This window comes from Metopolophium dirhodum, chromosome 5 (assembly GCF_019925205.1).
Source record: "Metopolophium dirhodum isolate CAU chromosome 5, ASM1992520v1, whole genome shotgun sequence".
Lineage (NCBI taxonomy): Eukaryota > Metazoa > Arthropoda > Insecta > Hemiptera > Aphididae > Metopolophium > Metopolophium dirhodum.
This window is the reverse complement of record NC_083564.1, coordinates 28,594,910-28,615,421: the sequence shown is the minus strand read 5'-3', so window position 1 is coordinate 28,615,421 and position 20,512 is coordinate 28,594,910. Positions and strand designations below refer to the sequence as shown.

The 20,512-nt window shown below is 28.3% G+C and overlaps 1 protein-coding gene across 2 annotated transcripts in view; it reads left to right on the top strand.

Annotated features, from left to right (window-relative positions):
• The window catches only part of LOC132944311 (alkaline phosphatase-like), a 279,149-nt gene that overhangs the window by 187,203 nt on the left and 71,434 nt on the right, over nt 1-20,512 (top strand). For both annotated transcript variants that reach the window (XM_061013591.1, XM_061013592.1), the window contains exon 6: nt 16,382-16,589. In XM_061013591.1, coding sequence (XP_060869574.1) covers nt 16,382-16,589 — 208 coding nt within the window. The remainder of the gene's footprint in view (nt 1-16,381; nt 16,590-20,512) is intronic.

The following is a 20,512-nucleotide window of genomic DNA, read 5'->3' as shown; positions in this document are numbered from 1 at the left end:
AGATCGCTTCTATTTGTTTTCATTTGATCTTTTATTAATGGCTTCCATTAATCGTGATAACCAAACAAACACATGGAATTATGGTCTAAACATAGAAGACCTCACCCAATCTTCCTTCACGTAGTCACCGAATTACATTTCGAGTGTAATATTTTCAAAAAAGGTATCAATAGTGAACATAGTGAACATTTCTTCTATAAAAGTCCATCAAATTGTGTGTATTCTCTCTACCAACTCGGAAGAGTTTTATTGCTTAGTTATTAAATACCTTCAATCCAACAAAGCTGATTTTCACACTCATCATTCAAAAAAAGACAGAGTTCCTCGTGTAGTACTAAAAAATCATTGCTACTCTACCACGATAGAATTAATAACTAATTACCATTACTTCATGGTCAATGGTCAATGTCATACTATAACGTATCTTCTATACAACATTAAACTTTCCCAATTTTCCACTTTATTTAAATGTGCAATGATTTTAAGCCTATACCCTTAATAACAAAGACATATTTAAAATCAATTGTTTAAACTACTCCAATAGCAAAATCGTAAAGCCCTTAGTCAATTAATAAACAGTACAATGTCTTTTTTGTCAAGCATTTGGTCACATCAAATGTTACCGTAACCCAGTGCCTAAAATATCCAAATTTTCGTACTACACACATAGACCTAAAATCGGTCAAATCTAAATTATTTCTAGATAAACACTTAAAACACTAGTATACTATATTATACCACAGTTCACTACTAAGCTGATAATAATAAAATAGCTAATCTCAATAACAATGAATAGTTTATAATAATAACTATAATAATTAAGACGTACAAAATATTGTTTACTGCGTGTCTGTGTAGAATGTAGATAATAATTAAAATGTGGTTTGTCAAAAAACCATTGGAATATAAAAAAAAAAGTGAAGATATAACATTATACATAATATCATTATAAAGGTTTAATTAGAATAACACACTTTTAAATTGCGTACTACACAAAGTGTGTCGTAGTACACACGATTTTATGGACTGCCGTAACCGCTCTCAACAAACTTGTCCAATAAATCGTGGGTATGCCCAATGTAGAAGAAATTTCTGTCTACCTACTCTACAATCAAAAATAGTATAATTAATATAATAAAATAAAATAAAATAATTGTCCACCGATTTACTAATATTAACCTAAATATTTTAAACGCTTCTTCAAACTTCTCTTCGTCTGCCGATTCAAGCATTTATTATCTGTTAAACTTCTAACTATTCTTAATGATTCTAAAACCTTAATCTAAGCCTCCTAATCTATCTTTAAACTACTGTTATCAAACAACTTATTATATCCAAAAACTATAAATAGACATAAAATGTCTAAATGTATTTTACTTTAAAATGCCAACAGCCTAATGCTACAATCAAACGAACAACCACATTTTCTTACCTACTGAAAACAAAATCAGCATAATTTTATTAAGTTAAGCACACGTCACTCCACACTCTATTTTTGAAATTCCCGGTTATTGAACCAACCATTGGGATCATTCCAACTGAACAGCACAATATTGGTTTTATAAAATCTAATGTTAATAATTATGCACTTCAACCTTAATTTCAAACCACATTTCTTCAAGCCACTGTTAATTTCAATGCCTTTAAATCATATCACTATTTCGTTAATATATTGCTAACCACCTGGCCATGCAAATAAAATAAACTGACAATGACAATGTATCATCCTAACCCACTTATATCCAACCTTGCTTACATCACTCTGGATAACAACCAAACTCATCGACTTTATCATAACAGACAACTTCTAAATGATTAAATATTATACCGATCCTTCATTAACAAATAAATAAATCCTAAAACAAAAAACTTTTCAAGTAGGAGGTATTTATGGACACAACCTTCGCTCAAGTAGACCTGTCTTTTAACATTTATCAAATGTATTGCTCATTGACCAAATTTAAATTTAATATTTTTTTTATAAAAAAAAACCTAATAATTCTATAGTATACATGTGTAAGCACTGTAAACTCTCAAAAACAACGATGGAGTGAGTTTTTTATTGCAATATATTATTATAACAAATATAAAAATTAAAAAACTTTTCAATGATTACTAAAAGTTCAATTTTAATTAAATGTTGTATGGATATTATTTAATTGGTATATGCAAATTGTGTTATTAAAGTTATTATTATTGGTTTTTCGAAATCAAAAAAAATATGTTAAGCAATCGGCGCATGCACTAAAAATAGGTATATTATGATTTTAATACTATGTATATTTTTTTTATGTGTTTTTTAATGTCTGACTATTGGGAAATATTCAAAGCTATAATTAAGACCATCTTAAAGTTGTTCTATGTCTTCTTCTCTTTAACATCAAACCAGTATCTAACATTTTAATGTTTGTATTTAATACTTATTATGTCATATGCCAAAAGACTGTACCTAAAAGAAATTTCAACTCATCGTAAGGCGCAATTAATCGAAAAAACGTTAGTAAAGTGACATTTTTTATAATAATATGTTGCATTTTCATTGCGATGGTCTTCGAATTCTGTATTTTATCCTACAAAAGTACCTACATTTAATAAGCTTTAACTTTAAAAATATAAATATGTATTTAACCCCAAGGTAATATAACATAAGAACCTAATAAATTATAAATTGTAATATAATAATTCTTCGAAAACTAATTACCTAATTGTATTTTGGAACACTCGAATACAAATTATTCGTTTCTAAAAATTCGCTATTCATGATTTTCAAACAAATAAAAAGTGTTCAACTTATAATGGACTATGGACGTAGATAAGATTTATTAAGAATAGTAGTAAAAAAATTCAATTATCTTCAATAAACGTAATAAATAATAATAATAAAAACCAGCTGATAATTACTTGATTGTTATTTGTTACACGGTTATAACTTAATATAAGACGTAGGTACTTTATTAAAATTAAAATTTTAAAATGCAAACATAATCAATTTACAAATGTTTGAACGATGTCATAAGTATACAGCATAGAACTACTTAAGCTGTCTCTAATTCAATTTAAGTTTCATATATTTAGCTATTTAGAGTTTAGACACTACCTAGTGGTATTTTATTTTGAAGTGACCGATGTTCGATTTAGTTAGAAAATTGTTTAGTCTCAAATTAGTATGCTCAAGTTTAAATTTTAAAAAAATCACTTTTATACGTTATTACTTTTTTTAATAAATTGTAAAATAATTTTAAAATTGTATAATATTATAAATAAATAAACATAGACCCTCAATCAATAACTCGTATCTTTTAAATTCTTTTAATTTTGTTTAAATTGATTTTTGTAGTACACCTGGTCAGTCAGATATAAAATGTGAACCAATTTTACGGCAAAATACAATATAAAATCCCAAAATCCTAACACCACATATAAACGGGTTTAAATAGACTAAATAGGTACTTAAAGTTAATACTTTTATCCTTTTCAAACAAAAAATAATAAAAATAATAAATGAAAAATAAAAAGTATTTTATATAAGTGTATTAGGTACATTATATTGCTAACATAAGACATAACTGACATTATATACCTATCAGCCATTTACAATTCAACCAGTACTAAATATTAAACCCAAATGATAAGGTTATAAGTGCGGTGATTTTTTTTCTTTCAAAACATCAATGATTCTTCTTAATACCAAAACTACTATCGGTATAATATTCTATATATTTGTATACAAAAAATAACGAAAATTAGTCTAGAATTAAGAAAATTGAAATAAGAAAATATAATATACTATATTATAATTTGACGGCTAACATTCAAACGGCTTAACAGACAAAAATGATACTAACATGAACGTGCAAATGTATATTAAAATATTATATAAAATGTACATTATAAAGAGCTTATATATTTTAAACACTATAAACATATTTTACTCTATCACGAAATGTTTGAATCAACTAATAAAGCTGGACAAATTATAATAGTTATTTCATTTCATTCCGAATACGTTTAGGGAAAAAATGTTAAAAAAAACGAATTCATAAATATTAAATAATATTTATTCTATAATCAATTAAATTATCGAATGAAAAATAAATAAATAATATTTTATATTGCATCATAATTATGATTGTTAGACATAATTGTTATAATAAACTAGAGGGAACCGCCTCTGCTCGCTTCTCTCGCCAGTCCCATCTGACCACACTGACCCCCCTGAGGGTTTCACCCCCATAACCAAAAGGTCGGTACCCTTTGCATCTTGAAATTTAATATTAGTAATTTAAAATATTTGAAAATTAAATATGTGGAAGATAAAATATACAAAATTTGTTGAGATACAATTTTATTATTTTTGGCAATGTTGCTAAAATTTTAATATCGTTTCTATCATATTGTTATATACCTACCTATTCATTATAATGTATCACATCTTGTTCTATAATCAATAACCATAATATAATATATAATATGCGACACACGTGTGTATATAGTTCCTATATTGGGCCATTGTATCAGTTAGAGTTTGAAATACTTCAAATCAAATAACGTTTGTCCATGACGCGTTTTCCTGTTTGGTTTCGACCAGTTTTAAAGTCCCAATCGTGAGTCTCAATTCTTTCGCGGCAACTGATTGCCGTTTCTCCATCGGCCATTAAACTGTCAAATAGGAAAATGCGAATTAAAAACGTGACCTGTCTAACCGATTCGTACAAACAATAGAAACTCTTTACGCGCAACTTTCCACTCCACACCAACGCACCACCGTCATAACAGAGCCGTCCACGTAGGGATTTCACGCGCCAATCCTATTCGACCACAAATCGACTTGACTGCTTTTGTGATGCAACGGGTGTATGCCCGTACCTTGTTAATAAAATGCCACCGTTCGTATTGTGCGTAAAAGTGGTATAGGTGAAATTTGTAATAAAAAAAAAAAAAAAAAACGTGTAAAAAACAGCCTTCAAAACATATTCTATAATTTCGTTTTAGCATACACTGGTAATTTAATTTATAACTGAACAACAATAGAACGTGCATGGTTTCTCATTTCAATGGTACCTTCGCGCATCGGAACAATGCTTAATAAATAATAATGTACTCGGGGTACATATTATATTCCTGTGAACAAAAACAATACGACTCATCAATACATTTACGATTTAAAACCAACCGAAACACCAAACTGAAATAAAAGACGTTTTTTTTTTTTTTTAATGTGTATTTGCAATTTATTATCAAAATAATATCTATATAATGGTTCTGAAGAACGATCTAGGTGTATGTCCTGAAATCTCGATGGGAAATTTGCGTTTTCAACATAATTATAAATTTATGCGAAATAATTAATGTAACGCAATAGGTAACGCATAAATTGTATTTAATATATTAAACAGATAAGATTTTTTTTAACAACAGTAATTTATACTTACTCAATAATAATATAATTTCGGATATTTTATTGCATTAGTTAAAAATTTAAATTTAAGTACATGTTATGTATGATTCATATATATACATATAATTATAATGTGTGCACATTATACGCATACAGATGACAATACAAATAAAAGTACTTATTTATTTGTTATTCTATACTCCATAAAATAATAATATCAACACTCTATAAAAAATCTTGTAATAAAGTCATGCGTAATCTTATATCATAAAGCGTTATCCTAACATTTTTTCTTCCTAAATCGATGGTTATTATTCTGTTTTGAAGAGGACATTTCAAGCAAAGTTTTCATGTTTAGTGCTTTTATTGAATTTTATTTTATACATAATAATATTATATTATTATATTGTTATTATATTATTATTATTATTTTATATATTATTAAAATAATAACAATACAATAATGTATAAAACTATAATGTGCGTGTATGCAGCACGTGACGTGTACGGCGTAGGTAGGTAGATACCTTGCAAACTTGCTATTCTCGTACAGTTGATCTTTCAACAAATAAATGTGATTTCTCTTCAGAAGTTATACGAGTCCGATCTATATTACTTGATCGTAGCACGGTGGTGAAGACAAGTACAATTGTACGCCTTTGATACATTAACCTCGTGTAGGTGTGGTTTGGATGTCTTCCAGTGGTACTCGAGTAATTATTGTAAAAAGGTAAATATTTACAATGTATATATCCGATGGTCAGCGTGTTGAGTTGGTGTTTTTTCATCGATTGGGTGATTATGGGTGTTCTTTGTGTTTCATATTATTATCAATACCGAATTTTCGTTATTATTTTCCCTTTAATAAAAATAATAACCATATTTTTTTCATCTATAAAAACAATAGTGTCTTTTTAACGAAAAATTATACCTATAGAGCAATTGTAATAAATATTGATAATAACCAAGGTAGTACCTGACTGGAGATGCAATTTCCAAACATATAAAATAATACAGACGGTGTTATGTTAATATCTGTTAGCCAGAGCACCTGTGAAAATTCGATTTGGGGTATGCTCAAGCTATAGATTAATAATTCAATATTAATGGCTTGTTTGTTGGCCATCGTCCACATTTACCATTAATATGATCATTTCAAATATTGGAAGTGGTCTATAATTGAATAGGATAAACAATAAAATCAGAAGATTATCGATAAATTTCGAAAAAGTGAAGGGCAATTTCGTTTTTATTATTATTTTCTGTTTTAAATTGGCTATTAAAAGAATAAAATTATTAGGCTTAATAAGTTATTACTTATACGATAAATTATTATACACCCTGTGACATATTGTGACATCGTATTTTCTTGTACTTACTGATTTCGGGAAAAGGTATTTAAGATATTTAAACAATTTAGCATGCTACTAGATACTTTTCTTCTGCATGGAAAATTTGACGAATCGTAGATATTATGTTTTTGGGTAGGTATGTGATAAAATATCAAGTAGCGTGCTACATTTTGTTAGGAATTTATTGAATTAAGAGTTAAAGATTGATTATTAATATAATATATTTTATTTTATTTTATTGATTTGCGTTTCCATGGCGATAAACAAAGCGTTACCTACGCAAAATCGGTTGGAAAAAAAATGTTGTATCCAGCCCAAAAATATATCCATGTTAAGCAACAAGACAAGTTGTGTGTGCCGCTCTCCTCGAGTGTACACAACCTTACCGGGAGGTGCGATTTTTCGTATAGACTGGTACAATTAGTGTTTTTGTAGCCGGTGAATCCCGAGCTTTACCAACGGTGGTAAGAAAACCCTATAGTTTTATACCGGAACGTTTTCACAAATCGTGTCGACTTATAAGCCGATCGGGAACTGGAAATATAATATGGCTTAATCACATGCCCAGTAGACGTGGGCGAGAGATGCAAAAACTTTTCAGAACTTTGATCCTAATTTTCCACCGACATGTCCCTGCATACAGCTGCGTGTTGAAAAAAAAAACAAGTTGGGAAAGCTCACTCTGCGAGCGTGCTAAATTTCCGGTTTCTAAACGTATTTTAATACAACGCGATAAACTCCGTATACAATTTAAGAATAATTTGGTAACCTTTATAATATTTTGATACTTATTTTTTTAATATTGGCTAATGTGAATCTAAATTAAGTACTCATATTTCGATATATTATGTATTATTTTTAATCCTGCAGGTGAGTACGAGTGTACTTTTAACGATTTTAAACTAGTTATTTATTCAACTGTAACTATATTATGTACAATTGAACTTTTAGGTAAGTAAACTGAACTAGCTGACACAACGGGGATATAAGGCGATGGTGTTCTAAACTCATGTTTAGAGACTAAAACGAAATGAAATTGATAGAAAAAAATCTGCTAACCTATAGTTACATTATTATATTCTCAACTCGTCGATTATACTAGAATATATTTTTATCGGTACCGAATTGGTATAATATTAAACTTACATATAACTCGTGGGTTTTGAATGGCTAATATAGTTCTGAATCGTTGGTCAAGGTGGCAAAATACTATTCCATAGCTTTGGAGTGCACCGTACGAGGACGAAATACTAAACATTAATATAATATTGAAGATCTCCTGTTTTTAAACTAAATTGAAAACGCAATAAACTATGGTTCTTAATACAATTTAAATAGAGTTTGGTAACCTTTGTATTTTGATATCTATTTTTTTTAGACTGGCTATATCAATATTTATTAAATACTCATATTTTGATATTTTTTTAATAATTTCGACTAGCATGGATTTACCTTGAATAGAAACATTTTAAGTTATTTATTTATTCAACTGTAATTATATGTACTATTAGGTAACTAACGGACACAACGGGGATATAAGGTGTTGGTATTCTAAACTCATGTTTAGAAACTAAAACGGTATGAAACTGGTAGAAAAAAAGTCTGCTAACCTAAATAGGTACATTATTACATGATGTACCCTTAAGAAGACGTGATTATAGAGGTTCATTATTTTACTCTTAACTCGTGGATTTCATACTTGAATATATTTTCATCGATACCGAATTGTTACAATATTACATCAAAATATAATATCTAACTCGTGGGTTTTTATAATGGTCAGTTTGGTTCTGAATCGTTGGTCAAGGTGGAAAAATAAAAACGCATGTAACTTTGGAGCGGTGGACTTGGGAGAGGATGAGGAGGACGAGGAGGAAAAAAACACTAAACGTTCTTTTGTGCAAAAGACTCAACTCGACCGTATTTGCAAAATAATCGTAGTCATTAATCAGGTAAGCCGGACGAATCGGTTTTGGAGAATTCACTTGAAAACGTCTTGATCGGTGGCATTTCGTTACGTAGGTGCTAACATGCGCGCACCACTATATATTATTATAAACGACGACATTACCCCATAAATTGAAATCGGTTAACAAGATACTCGGTATACTGTTTACTAAACACTTCTCGTTTCGTTTTAGATCGTCCACGACTCGGCAATCGATCCCAACGCGTATCGTACACAAATTACCATCACATTTTTTTCCCTGACATAAATAAATTTACTTTCAGCTATAATATGCGCACACTAATGAACTGTTGAGACATTTAACCGGTGTTTGGGACATTCATTTCGAAAACAAATATATTATCGTAAATTCTCGAAAAAAAGGAATTCATTTATCGGTTACCGTTATTTTTATAATCTAAATTAATGCGTTCACCATCACCATTCACTCGCATTCCTTCAAAAAATTACTGCATTCCGACAAACATAATAATAATATTTCGGAGCACAGAGAAATAACTCAGAACAATTTATTGCATAAATACATTTTTAAATAACTACACATAACAATATTTTTCAGACATAATAATTATAATGACATCGCTAATGTTGTTTATTAATTTTTAATGAAAGATTTCAACATAATATTATTGTTCGTTATTTTATCATTTAGCAATAATGAAGTTTTGTTTATAATAAACAAGAATCATTAACTACATTATATTATAACACAATAATAGCAAGCCACGCTGTGTACTCAGTATGCTTCAATTTTTTTCTCGTTTAAAAAATGTTATCCTACCATAAAATTCGCCTTCTGCCTTAGTAACCACTCGGCAAGTTACAAAATGTGTCAAGTAGGTATTAAAAAATATTCAACTCCAGGAAAACACATTTATTAAACAGAAAAAAACCGAAATATTCAAGATACTATAAAAATCCAAATGTATAGTTTTAGCAAAAACCCAAAATCCTATAGTCCCCTCAGAATAGGTATACTTTAAAACTACCCACGACAAATCTCTAATACTTGCAAATTACTCAAACAAAATATCAAACAACAAATCTGCAAGATAATATATTAAACTAATACCGTCCCAAAATCATTTTAATCCAACTATCATCCTTTATAAATTACTTTAATGTCCTTATCAATCCACTGATTGCCCTTATCATTATTTACCAATATGAATAAAATTTTTTTAAAAAATTGAATATTTAACCTAGATCCAGCTTTATCTTTAGTCTTGATCTCTAACTCTTTGGAATCCTAAAAAATTATGAGGTTTCGTTATAATGAATAATAGTTGTAACTGCCCCATTGTCATCATGTCATTCGTGTTAATTATAATATACTCGTATCAAGTTTGATCATTGCTATAATTATAAACAGATTGTTAAAAAAAAAATATTTATATTCATACAATCATTAATATTCGTATACTTAATTTTATCTCAAATGGACTCATTTCTACACAAGTCGTTGAGTGGGCCGTATAATAATTTGAATTTATGTAATGATGGTAATGGTATTAATATTCGCATTCACGTGAATATATCTTCAAAGACTAGAAATATGTTCAAAATCCGTAGAATGCATTCTTATTCTGAGAATTGCAATTGACTGTACAGTTTGCACTTGCTTTAGAAACATGTTCACCAAAACTGTTTACAATATTGTCTGTTAAACAACAGACGTTAATTAACTGCACGCACAATGCTATACTATATTCACTGTACGACATATAATGCATCTCATTTTATAATTTGAATCTAGTTCATGTGCATCAGTTCTACATGTGCAACCATTATACCCATTAATAATATACCTTACTCGCGCATCTATTATTCTATAAAATTCATAAAATATGTGAATCGTGTTTTATACGGATAAACGGAATTTTGTATTTCTCCGTTAGTTGCGAGGGAATGGTATGATAATGATGATAGCAATAATAAAACTATATTTCAATTCAAGTCGTAAAACATTTTACGAAAAATGTTTCGACGCGTAAATTGTATATTTGTAAACTCTATTTTGTTATTCTTACGTGACGCCTGTGTCCTAGATAAATGTATAATAACACTCGAACCTAGGTAGTTTTACGATAATTACTTCAATATAGGTATACTTATTTCTGGAGTACTGATAGCTCTTTATCAAAAAACAATTTTGATTTAATCAATAATTGTTTAAACCGTGAGTACCTAGGAATTATTATTATGTATTATGTGCATATTTTGAAAGTACCTACATAATGTATAATATCTATTTTCTATTAGGGGTTCTTAATAATATGATAAGATAACGGTAAAACGAAAACCTATAAAACAGTTGTTCTTCCATTAATTATCTAATTTTGTCTCTTTATTATTATTTTTTTTTATTTAAATTTTACCGGCTTCACTATCTAAGGTTATTAGTAGGGCTCGGATTTCAATTGATTTGCATCTATTTTTTTGAATGTCTTACACGAATCTTTTCAAGCTACAAATGTGTTTGAAGTACTCCATGTTATAACTACAACATTTTTAGGGGGCATTTTGGCGTTTTCAATGCATTTTTAAATTGTTTAAAATATTTTTGACCCGTTTATCGTATTATGACTAAAAACGGACTTCATTAAAATATAAACATAGTAAATACTTCGTAATATAAATCATTTTCATTTTGAACTATACATAACATCATGTAATCTGGTTTTAAATTAGACAAGGTTGAAATTTGTCACTGTAATATAATACAAATTTAATTTTTTACTAATTTCTTTTTATACTTATAACTACACAATATTACATATTGATTGCATCTTTTGAAAGGGGGTTTTTTTGATTATTTCAAGGCAATCAAATCCGAGCCCTAGTTATATTTAAAAATGTATTTGGACGTACCTTTTTTATATACAATTTCTTAATATTTACAATAAATAATTAGTTTATGTTTACATTATATTATGTTGATTAAGCTATAGTTTGTTTAATTGACTACATTTTGAGATGAACTCGACCATTTTAGATTCTGAACGAAAAAACATTTTTTAAGTTTCTTTTTTATTGGGTATTTCTTTGATATTGCGTGGAAGACTAAGACCTATTATGCGTGTTGGATCGTCATTCCTCGAATATGTGTTTTAATGTCATGTGTGTTTGACATATATTGCATATTGGCAGATGATCTTTGCACATTATGAAGGATTACACGTTTATATGTATACTTATTATTTTTAAATAATTATTATATCCACTTATAAGGAACCTTGTATCAAATGTTCAACCATTTTTACCGATCGATATTTATAGGAAAAAAATAAAAAGATCAAAAATGTCTTTAAATATCTCAATAAAAGTCAAAATATTTTTTAAATTTTACCATGTATATAAAAAGCAATTTGGTAAAAATTTCAGGTATTTCAAGTTAAAAATATTTTTCGACCAAATACTGTAGTCTTGCGTAATAATTCCTGTTTATTCCGATTATTTAAAAAAGTGATGGAATTTCAATTTTGACCTCCCAAAAGTATCAGCTAGAATGACTACTGTCCTACCAGAAAATATATTTAAGTTGAAAATCGAAGCATTTGTTCTACACTTCTACCATAGATCGTGACACATACAAAAAGAAAAAGGTGGGGTAATGGGTACCACTCTGCAGTACAGTAGGTATCGGATTGGGTCATTGTAATGAATGTGTTACATTTTAATTCATTGATAAATCATTTTATAAGATCAAAAACAATTCTGAGCGAATACGATCTAATATTTTGGTAACTACCTATAGTTAATAATAATATTACAATATTTACAAATGTTTGTATTTTTGTTTTTGATTCCCAATTATTTTTAAAAGTACTGCGAATATTTTACTTTTGACCAAAGTACAAACTAGATCCAATTTGCTACCAAAAACTACCCTCAAAATCCAAAGTAAATCCAAGCATTGTTACTATTATTAAAAAATGTCTTCAAACGCTATAAAAAAAACTCACATCATTATTATATAGTCAACACAATCATCGCTCCACTTATAGAATCAAAAACATGACATATTTTATTTGTCTTAAAGGGTTATTTTTATTCGCTGGAAATTTTTCAACGACCTCTTTAATCAACATTTATTTTATTTTTGAACACTAGCATGCAGCTGATATAATAACAATCGTACTTAAGACATGCCTTCCGCCGCAGACTGTTCTGTTTAATTTTTGTAATACGAAACTGTACTCTAATTTGACGCGATCGTTTATGTGCGACTGTCATAGATTGCCACCCGTCAACCACCCACATTGCCCCAATGGTTGACCCGGTGGGTTAGTTTAGCCCAAAAAGGTAATCTAATTAATGCGTCAGGTTTTCCGACGATAAGAATTAAAACCAGACTTGTTCTGACGCACGTCAACGGCGTTACTCCACTACCGTCCCTTATCGTGTCAGTCGCTTAGGACGTTTAGGTACTGGAATTTAGTACAAGTATAATTTCGTTTCATGGTTTCCTAGTCTCTGATCATTTTAACCATAATTTTGGTACAATATTAAACTCGTAATATGCTTCCGAATGACTCACACGCATTTCGTCAAATATCGAACTTCAGACCGCCGGTGGTCGTTTGCGCATCACTATTGTTAATTTTGAACCATTTTCAGCCATGTCCATCAATAAAGTGTCTACAAATTTAAGAATTAAAACAATAACTGTACACTAACTAAAATAAAAGTGTTAATGTGTTCAAAACTAATTATAATATTCCTTGTTCATATTCTCATTATATCAATTAGATATTAGTAAGGTAACATATACATACAGTATATAGGTAACACAAATACAATCATAATCGTTTAGTTTATGTTTCACGACAATTTACATTCTTGTTTAGTCTTCCAAGGATTGTTTTAAACAAATTCTTAAAAGTACATAAATTGTGTACTAATTAACATTTATACCAAGCTCAAAATTTTTAGTAAAAAAAAAATAATAATAATAATAAACGTTTTAGGGAATATTGATAACGATACTATGAATGTCTATACTTAAATTACCTATATTTTATTAAGTATTTATATCTTAATTTAGTCTACTAACTTCTTGATCAATATTATTATATATTTTAAATGTTTATTATTTTATTATTTCCCTGCAGTAGATATATCTATTGCGTTACACAATATTAAAATGTGAGGATTACCGTACGCTTAAAAACTGTTACATTTATAACAAACGTAAAGTAAAAATGTTTGAACAAAAATATTAATATGAATATATTATACTTATAAGTAGTTGAAGCTATGCACTTATGTATCTTTATCTATTCTATGCCACTTCTAGCCATTATGTTGGTCTTTTAAAACCATATACATATATGCATATATGATCATTATTTATTACTATAAAAATGCATTATAACTCATTATATTATGTACATTTATATATATAATAAATATCTATCGATTTATTATTGCTATGTAAAATGTTAAGTATTGATTATTTTTTAAAATTGAAATAAATACATTAAATTGTTTGGTGAACCTCCAACTGACAACTGTAATACAGTAAATTGTATAATTATTAATAATATCAACACCAAAATAAAGAAACGGAGTAGTTTATCATGATCATTAATAAGAATCATTTATAACGTAAATATTCACTCCATCTAATCTTTATTTACAATATGTGATGATATACCTATACAGTATACATTATGGGGAGGCGGAGTTGCCGAGTGGACTAAGGTATCGGCTGCAACTCAGCCTACCCGAGTTCGATACCTCGGCCGTGGGTGGCATTTTTCTTCGGGCAAGTCACGGTGTCCGGAGAACAAGTGCCACCATCCCCCCACCCGGGGCATGGCAGGAACCTACGGGTGCCCCATTAGAAAGTCTGCTAAACACAACACACACGTGTACCAACCTACCCAATTTAAAAACCTACAGTTCCCTCCCCCACACCCAATGGCCTATGTTGCCACGGGTAAATCCAATAAAAAAAATAGTATACATTATGTAAGTATATTAGTATATAATATATTACTATCAGTCTTGTAAAAGATATTTTTTTAATTATTCAAAATATACTGTAATAACTTACATAATACATCAACTTATTTTGAAAACTTGATTCGAGTACCTCCTCATTAATAAAAGTATTTTTGTGCAAACACAGATAATACTTTAAAAAATTTTAATTAAAAAATACTTTGTCTAAGCACGTTTTTCTAAAGTACCTATTTGAATTGCGTTTTTGAATTTTAATCTAATACTTTACAATACTACACACAATATATTTTTGATTATATAAATGATGCATAATATATTACATACATATTTATATCATATATTATATTTGTATATTAATTTTTGACCGTGCCAAAAAGACTTTCATTTCAGATAATAGTGTCCTCAAGTTGACATAAAAAAAGGTAGGGACGGCCTGCATTCTCAACCAAACACACTAAAAAGACCTAAAGAGCACAAAAAAACCATACAAGCACCAGCTAGAGAGCTAATTAGTCAGCTTTTTGACACTGCTTTGTCAACTCCCATATCCTCAAAATTAATTAAAACCATCAACGTAAAGTTGATCATCTAAAAAAACCTATCATTATACAAGTAACACGTAATATGGCAAAGTCGTAATGTCGATCATTGAACTCAATCCAACATAGACATCCCTCAATAGTTAAGAAAAATTATTTAAGAAAAGAATAACTTTACTATTAACATAAAAGACATAGATAATACACACACACACACACACACACACACACACACCACTTATCTACTTACATAATAAATTACACAAAAACCAGCAGTAGTATATAAGAATATTACCCTACATCAATCTAAGGCGTAATAATCCATATACAATTGCACCATATGGAATACCGGCCATCATGACTTCCCGTCATGTTCGACGTGTGACCTTTTGCGGTATAGTTACATTTTACACGCACCCGTATTTAACAAACAATATTTTTTATTAAATCAAAAGAAATATTTAAACATTTTAACGCCAGAAAAATAACTGCTTAATATGTATATAATAATATTTATCTACCCGTTATCTTTTACCGTCCTTTTCCTACGCATTTTTTTATACTTCTATACCACCAGCACAACTCCCGACATTCCGGTATCCTGCACCTCTGATTATTTAAAGTTTTATTCAAATTTGTCATTCAATCATTTATTTTTGGTTACCATAAAAAGATTATTCTTTTTTTGAATTATATTATATTAAATCCGTTTTCAATCATTAATTCATTTCATCCAATATTCCTATTATATAAGAAAAATAAAACATTGAAAAAATGAAATGAATAAATAATTTTGTTGAGTTATTTTAATATAAACCAAGATTCAAAAATCGTATTATGATAATATACTTAATAACGCACTAAGTTCCGTTTTCAAATCGCACAAAACAGATAAACAACGCGTGACTTTTTAAAAATATTTTCTCTATATTAAAAATAAAAGTTATGTTCCTGTCCTACCTACTATACATTGTACATATTGTATAGTATTCTTTTTATAAAAAAATATAAGCAAACATACTTTGAAAACAGATAGGTATTATACATTAAAAATATGCATATAAATTGTTTCTGTTTTATTCCGATGCTTGAATTGTAATAGACTTTTAAGACGTTTGCAATTCTATTAATGTTAATTTGGTTTGACTTTAAGGTAATATTGGGCGGTGGCAGAAGACACTGGTTACCAAAAGTAGCACAAGATCCAGAACAACCCACCGACGAGGGTAGACGATTGGACGGACGGAATTTGATAGACGATTGGATTAGAGACAAAAAGAAACGAAACATTAAAGCCGAATACGTGTGGAATAATAGTCAGCTGGACAAAATCGATGCGAAAAATGTTGATTATCTTTTAGGTAAGTCTATGAATAATCATTGGAATAATGAAATCACTTTTAAAAAAAATGTCATTAAATCAATAATAGTTGTATAGAATAGATATGAAATGAATAAATATAGCCAATTGCAATAGTGAAATTAAGATTTTAGCACTGGGGCATCAGCCTAGGGCACTCGTGTAGCATCAACCAATTTGTTACATATACCTATGTCTTATAAAGACGATCGAAAATTATTTAATTTATTTCATATTTCTATGCAATATTTTATAATCCCGCGACGAAGCAAAATTGCAGAGGGAATAATAAATTTTGTTCCATTTTATATAATGAATCGAACGCTGTTTTTTCTTTTGAATAAATTGATTGTGTAATTTTGTTTTATAGAACTGATTTAAGCGTAACAATCAATACATTTGTAGGTATAATAATTAAAGTTGCAATTTAATTTTAATTTAAAACGGATTTTACTTATTTCACACTACTGGGCAGCTAGCCTGTTGTATAACTGTACATTTACCACATATAGACTGGCCTCGATAAAACGAGATAAAAAGCGATAAAAAAAATTGATTTTACACAACAAGACTTTCAAAATATTTAAATTTAACCTATTTATACCATTCAGATGGTTTATGGTGCGTCGGTATTGACTTATAAGTTAATAACAGCTACTAATATTATATGAAATAGTATTATTTACTAGGTATCAATATTTTTAGTAGAATATTTTACTATTTTGTGTATATGATACAAGCGATTAATGTTTGCCGAATAACGCAACCCTTGTTTTTGACGATAATATTTCGAATGTTTTTAAACTATGTATAGCAGTATAAGTAGTAGGTTAGTACAATCGTATAATTTGTTCATGATCAATGGCATTTAATTCAAGGTGAAATGTAATGGAAATATGTAAAATATAATGTTTAACCTTGTAAATAATACAAAATATTTCGTGGTAATTTAAAAATTTAAACTACCAAAAATATGTATTTATGTAGGCACAAATTTTTGTAGAAGAATTTGTAGAAGAATTTGAAGATTAAAATATTGTGTCAAGATATTTAAACGAAAAACAACAATTTTTCATTGAATGATTTTAGTTATTTGGTCGTAATTCAAAAATATTAATCATTGAGACTTTAAACTTTTTATGATGATTGTTAATATTATTATTTTTCATACACATTTAAATTTTTTAATGCCTACAATTATATATTATTTTTAATTACGAACCTATTCACATGCGATATTTTGGCAAAAAATAAATCAATCAGTCAAATTAAGAAAATGTTTATCATAATATAAACTGTACTTAGAAATTAATACTGATCTCTATCACTAAAATTGTTTATAATGATGTGTCATTGAATTCAAATTTATCACATGCCATTCGGAGTTCTACTTAATAACAAAGTAGGTATGCTCGATTACAAACTTACCTGACAACACAGCTAGCTTAACGGTGTCTTATTTCATCTTGTGTGTACACTGTACATAAATAATAAATAACCGTAATACTTAGAAAATCATAACAAGATTAGGTTACAGGTGTGTTACTCGGGATTATTCATTATTTTAACAAATTTTAATCTAAACTGTGTACAATAAATAAATAAAATATTTATTATAAAAGTAGATACAAATCCCATCAGCTAGAAAATGTAATGCAGATTGGTCGGAAGTCGTGTAACTCACAGAGTCATACCATGAACAAACTTAACCTTTGGTACTAATGACTCGCATTACTTCTACTCTCATTAAAAATAAGAATAAGAATATTTATTTTTTTTCGACAATATAACATCAACTTTGTCCCAGGTGTAAAACTAAAAAATAAATAATTGGTAAAAAAAATACGGACAAAATAAAAATACTGGAGATGTTGGAAATCTCCATGGATACACACTTACAGGCACAGGATAGACAACTGCTGCAGTAATTTATTATTATTGTGATATTAAATTCGTAAACAATGACATACAATTTTAAAAACGATTCTGTATCGGTTGAAAGAACTTAAAACCACACTTTCCGACATTTATAGACGGTTGTCGTAAGTTTTTGTTTACGATTATATATAAACTATTGAAAAAACCGAAAATGATTTGATTTCCGAATGTCGTAACATGAAACTTTTTGAACACTAACACCCAAAATATAATAATAAACATTGTTGTAACAACAAATACATTATCGATCAACCCACACATTTCAATCGGTTTCCTCTCCTAGATAAATATATATGGAACTTCTCGATCCCAGACCGTATAATAATACATTTTTAGTAACAAATAAATACAATTATTTGATTATATTGAAAACTAATATAGTATTGAGAGTATCAAGAAGTAGTTTTCTTTTACTCACCTCGTTACATCATAATGATATTAAATAATTATAGCCTAATTAATAACATAATATGACATATTATTATAATTTGAAAATATTTTTGATATTGTTAAATGATTATAACGTATATTGAAACAGTTAAAATTCAAAAAATCTTTCAAAATTCAATATGTTTTCTTGTCAACAAATCATGTCATAAATAAATCTAGAATATTATTCAAAATTAAAAAAAAAAATAATAATAATGGTTAGCATTAATACCAAGTAGATTGAAAACGCAACGAGTACCACATATGCTTATAGTTCATTTATATTGATTTTGTTTTTAAGTTTTTATTCTTTTTAAGATTACACAATTGAGTTTTTAATAATATTGTTTTAAAAGTACCTATTATATATTAGTCGTTAGCAATAACTAATTACTTTAGAATATCATTGATTATATTTGTATAATGATAAAGTCTTTGAACGTTGAAAAAAAATATTAGTTTATTCCATTTCCATCTCAATCTGACATTTTGCTATCAAGTTATTATAACTCGTAAGAGTAAATTTTATTTTTAGTGCAGACAATAAAGAAACATAATATTATATACATTTTATTGGACGGTCTGTATAATAATGTTTAAAGTGGGTTAGTATTTCATGCATTCGTATGCGTGTGCAACGTTATGTATACAAAATACATACATAGGGTCATGTATGAATGTTTGATGTACATAATAATAAGCGTGTCCTTATGTGAACTACGTGTACCCACAGAGTGGTTACTGGTTATATTATTATCCGTGCCAATTTATAGTTTAAGTTATTTTTTCTTCATATATTTTTTAATATGTTTTTTTTTTTAATTTTCTCTCATATTTTTTGTCATACGTGGCACAAAGTTTCCAAAATAGGTAGTACAGTTGAGACCATTAAAAATAATAATATCTTAAAACGATTTCTCAAACATATAATTGTACTTACATACTGACCGATACTTATTTTTCGATACGGTAATTGCTCATGAGTCCATACACAAGTTGTGTAACACCACTTCACTTAAGATTGCCCTTATTAAATTTTCCTAAGAAGTTTCCATTTATGATGCTTTTATTTTGTGGTGTACCTATAAAAGGGCATAAAAAACTAATATTCAAAATATGTAAAATAATATTCATCCACGCTGTCTGGACAATACATTTTATTGAATTAGGAATTAAAAATATAATTTGCATCAGATAAATTATTGAAATATTTGAAACTAGTACGCATTCGATTTTCTAGTAGTTAAAAATATAAATATAATATTAGGAATATTTTATACGGTTCTGTTATCAATTTTATATTGTTGTTATTTTTCCTTCAGGAGCTTATATTATTCAGATAATAATTCATCAGCTTAGGTTTTTTTTAATTTTATTTTTTTTGTCGACTTACATTAAATTGTTTAATTATATCGTACACTATGTTTTAAAGTTATGAATGAAATCTCGATATTGAAGAAACTGTTGAAATAGAAAACTTTTTAGTAATTTAGATAAAAATACATATTGCATTGTTCCCACGAACCATGTGAAATTTAACACCATGAGAGAATCTTA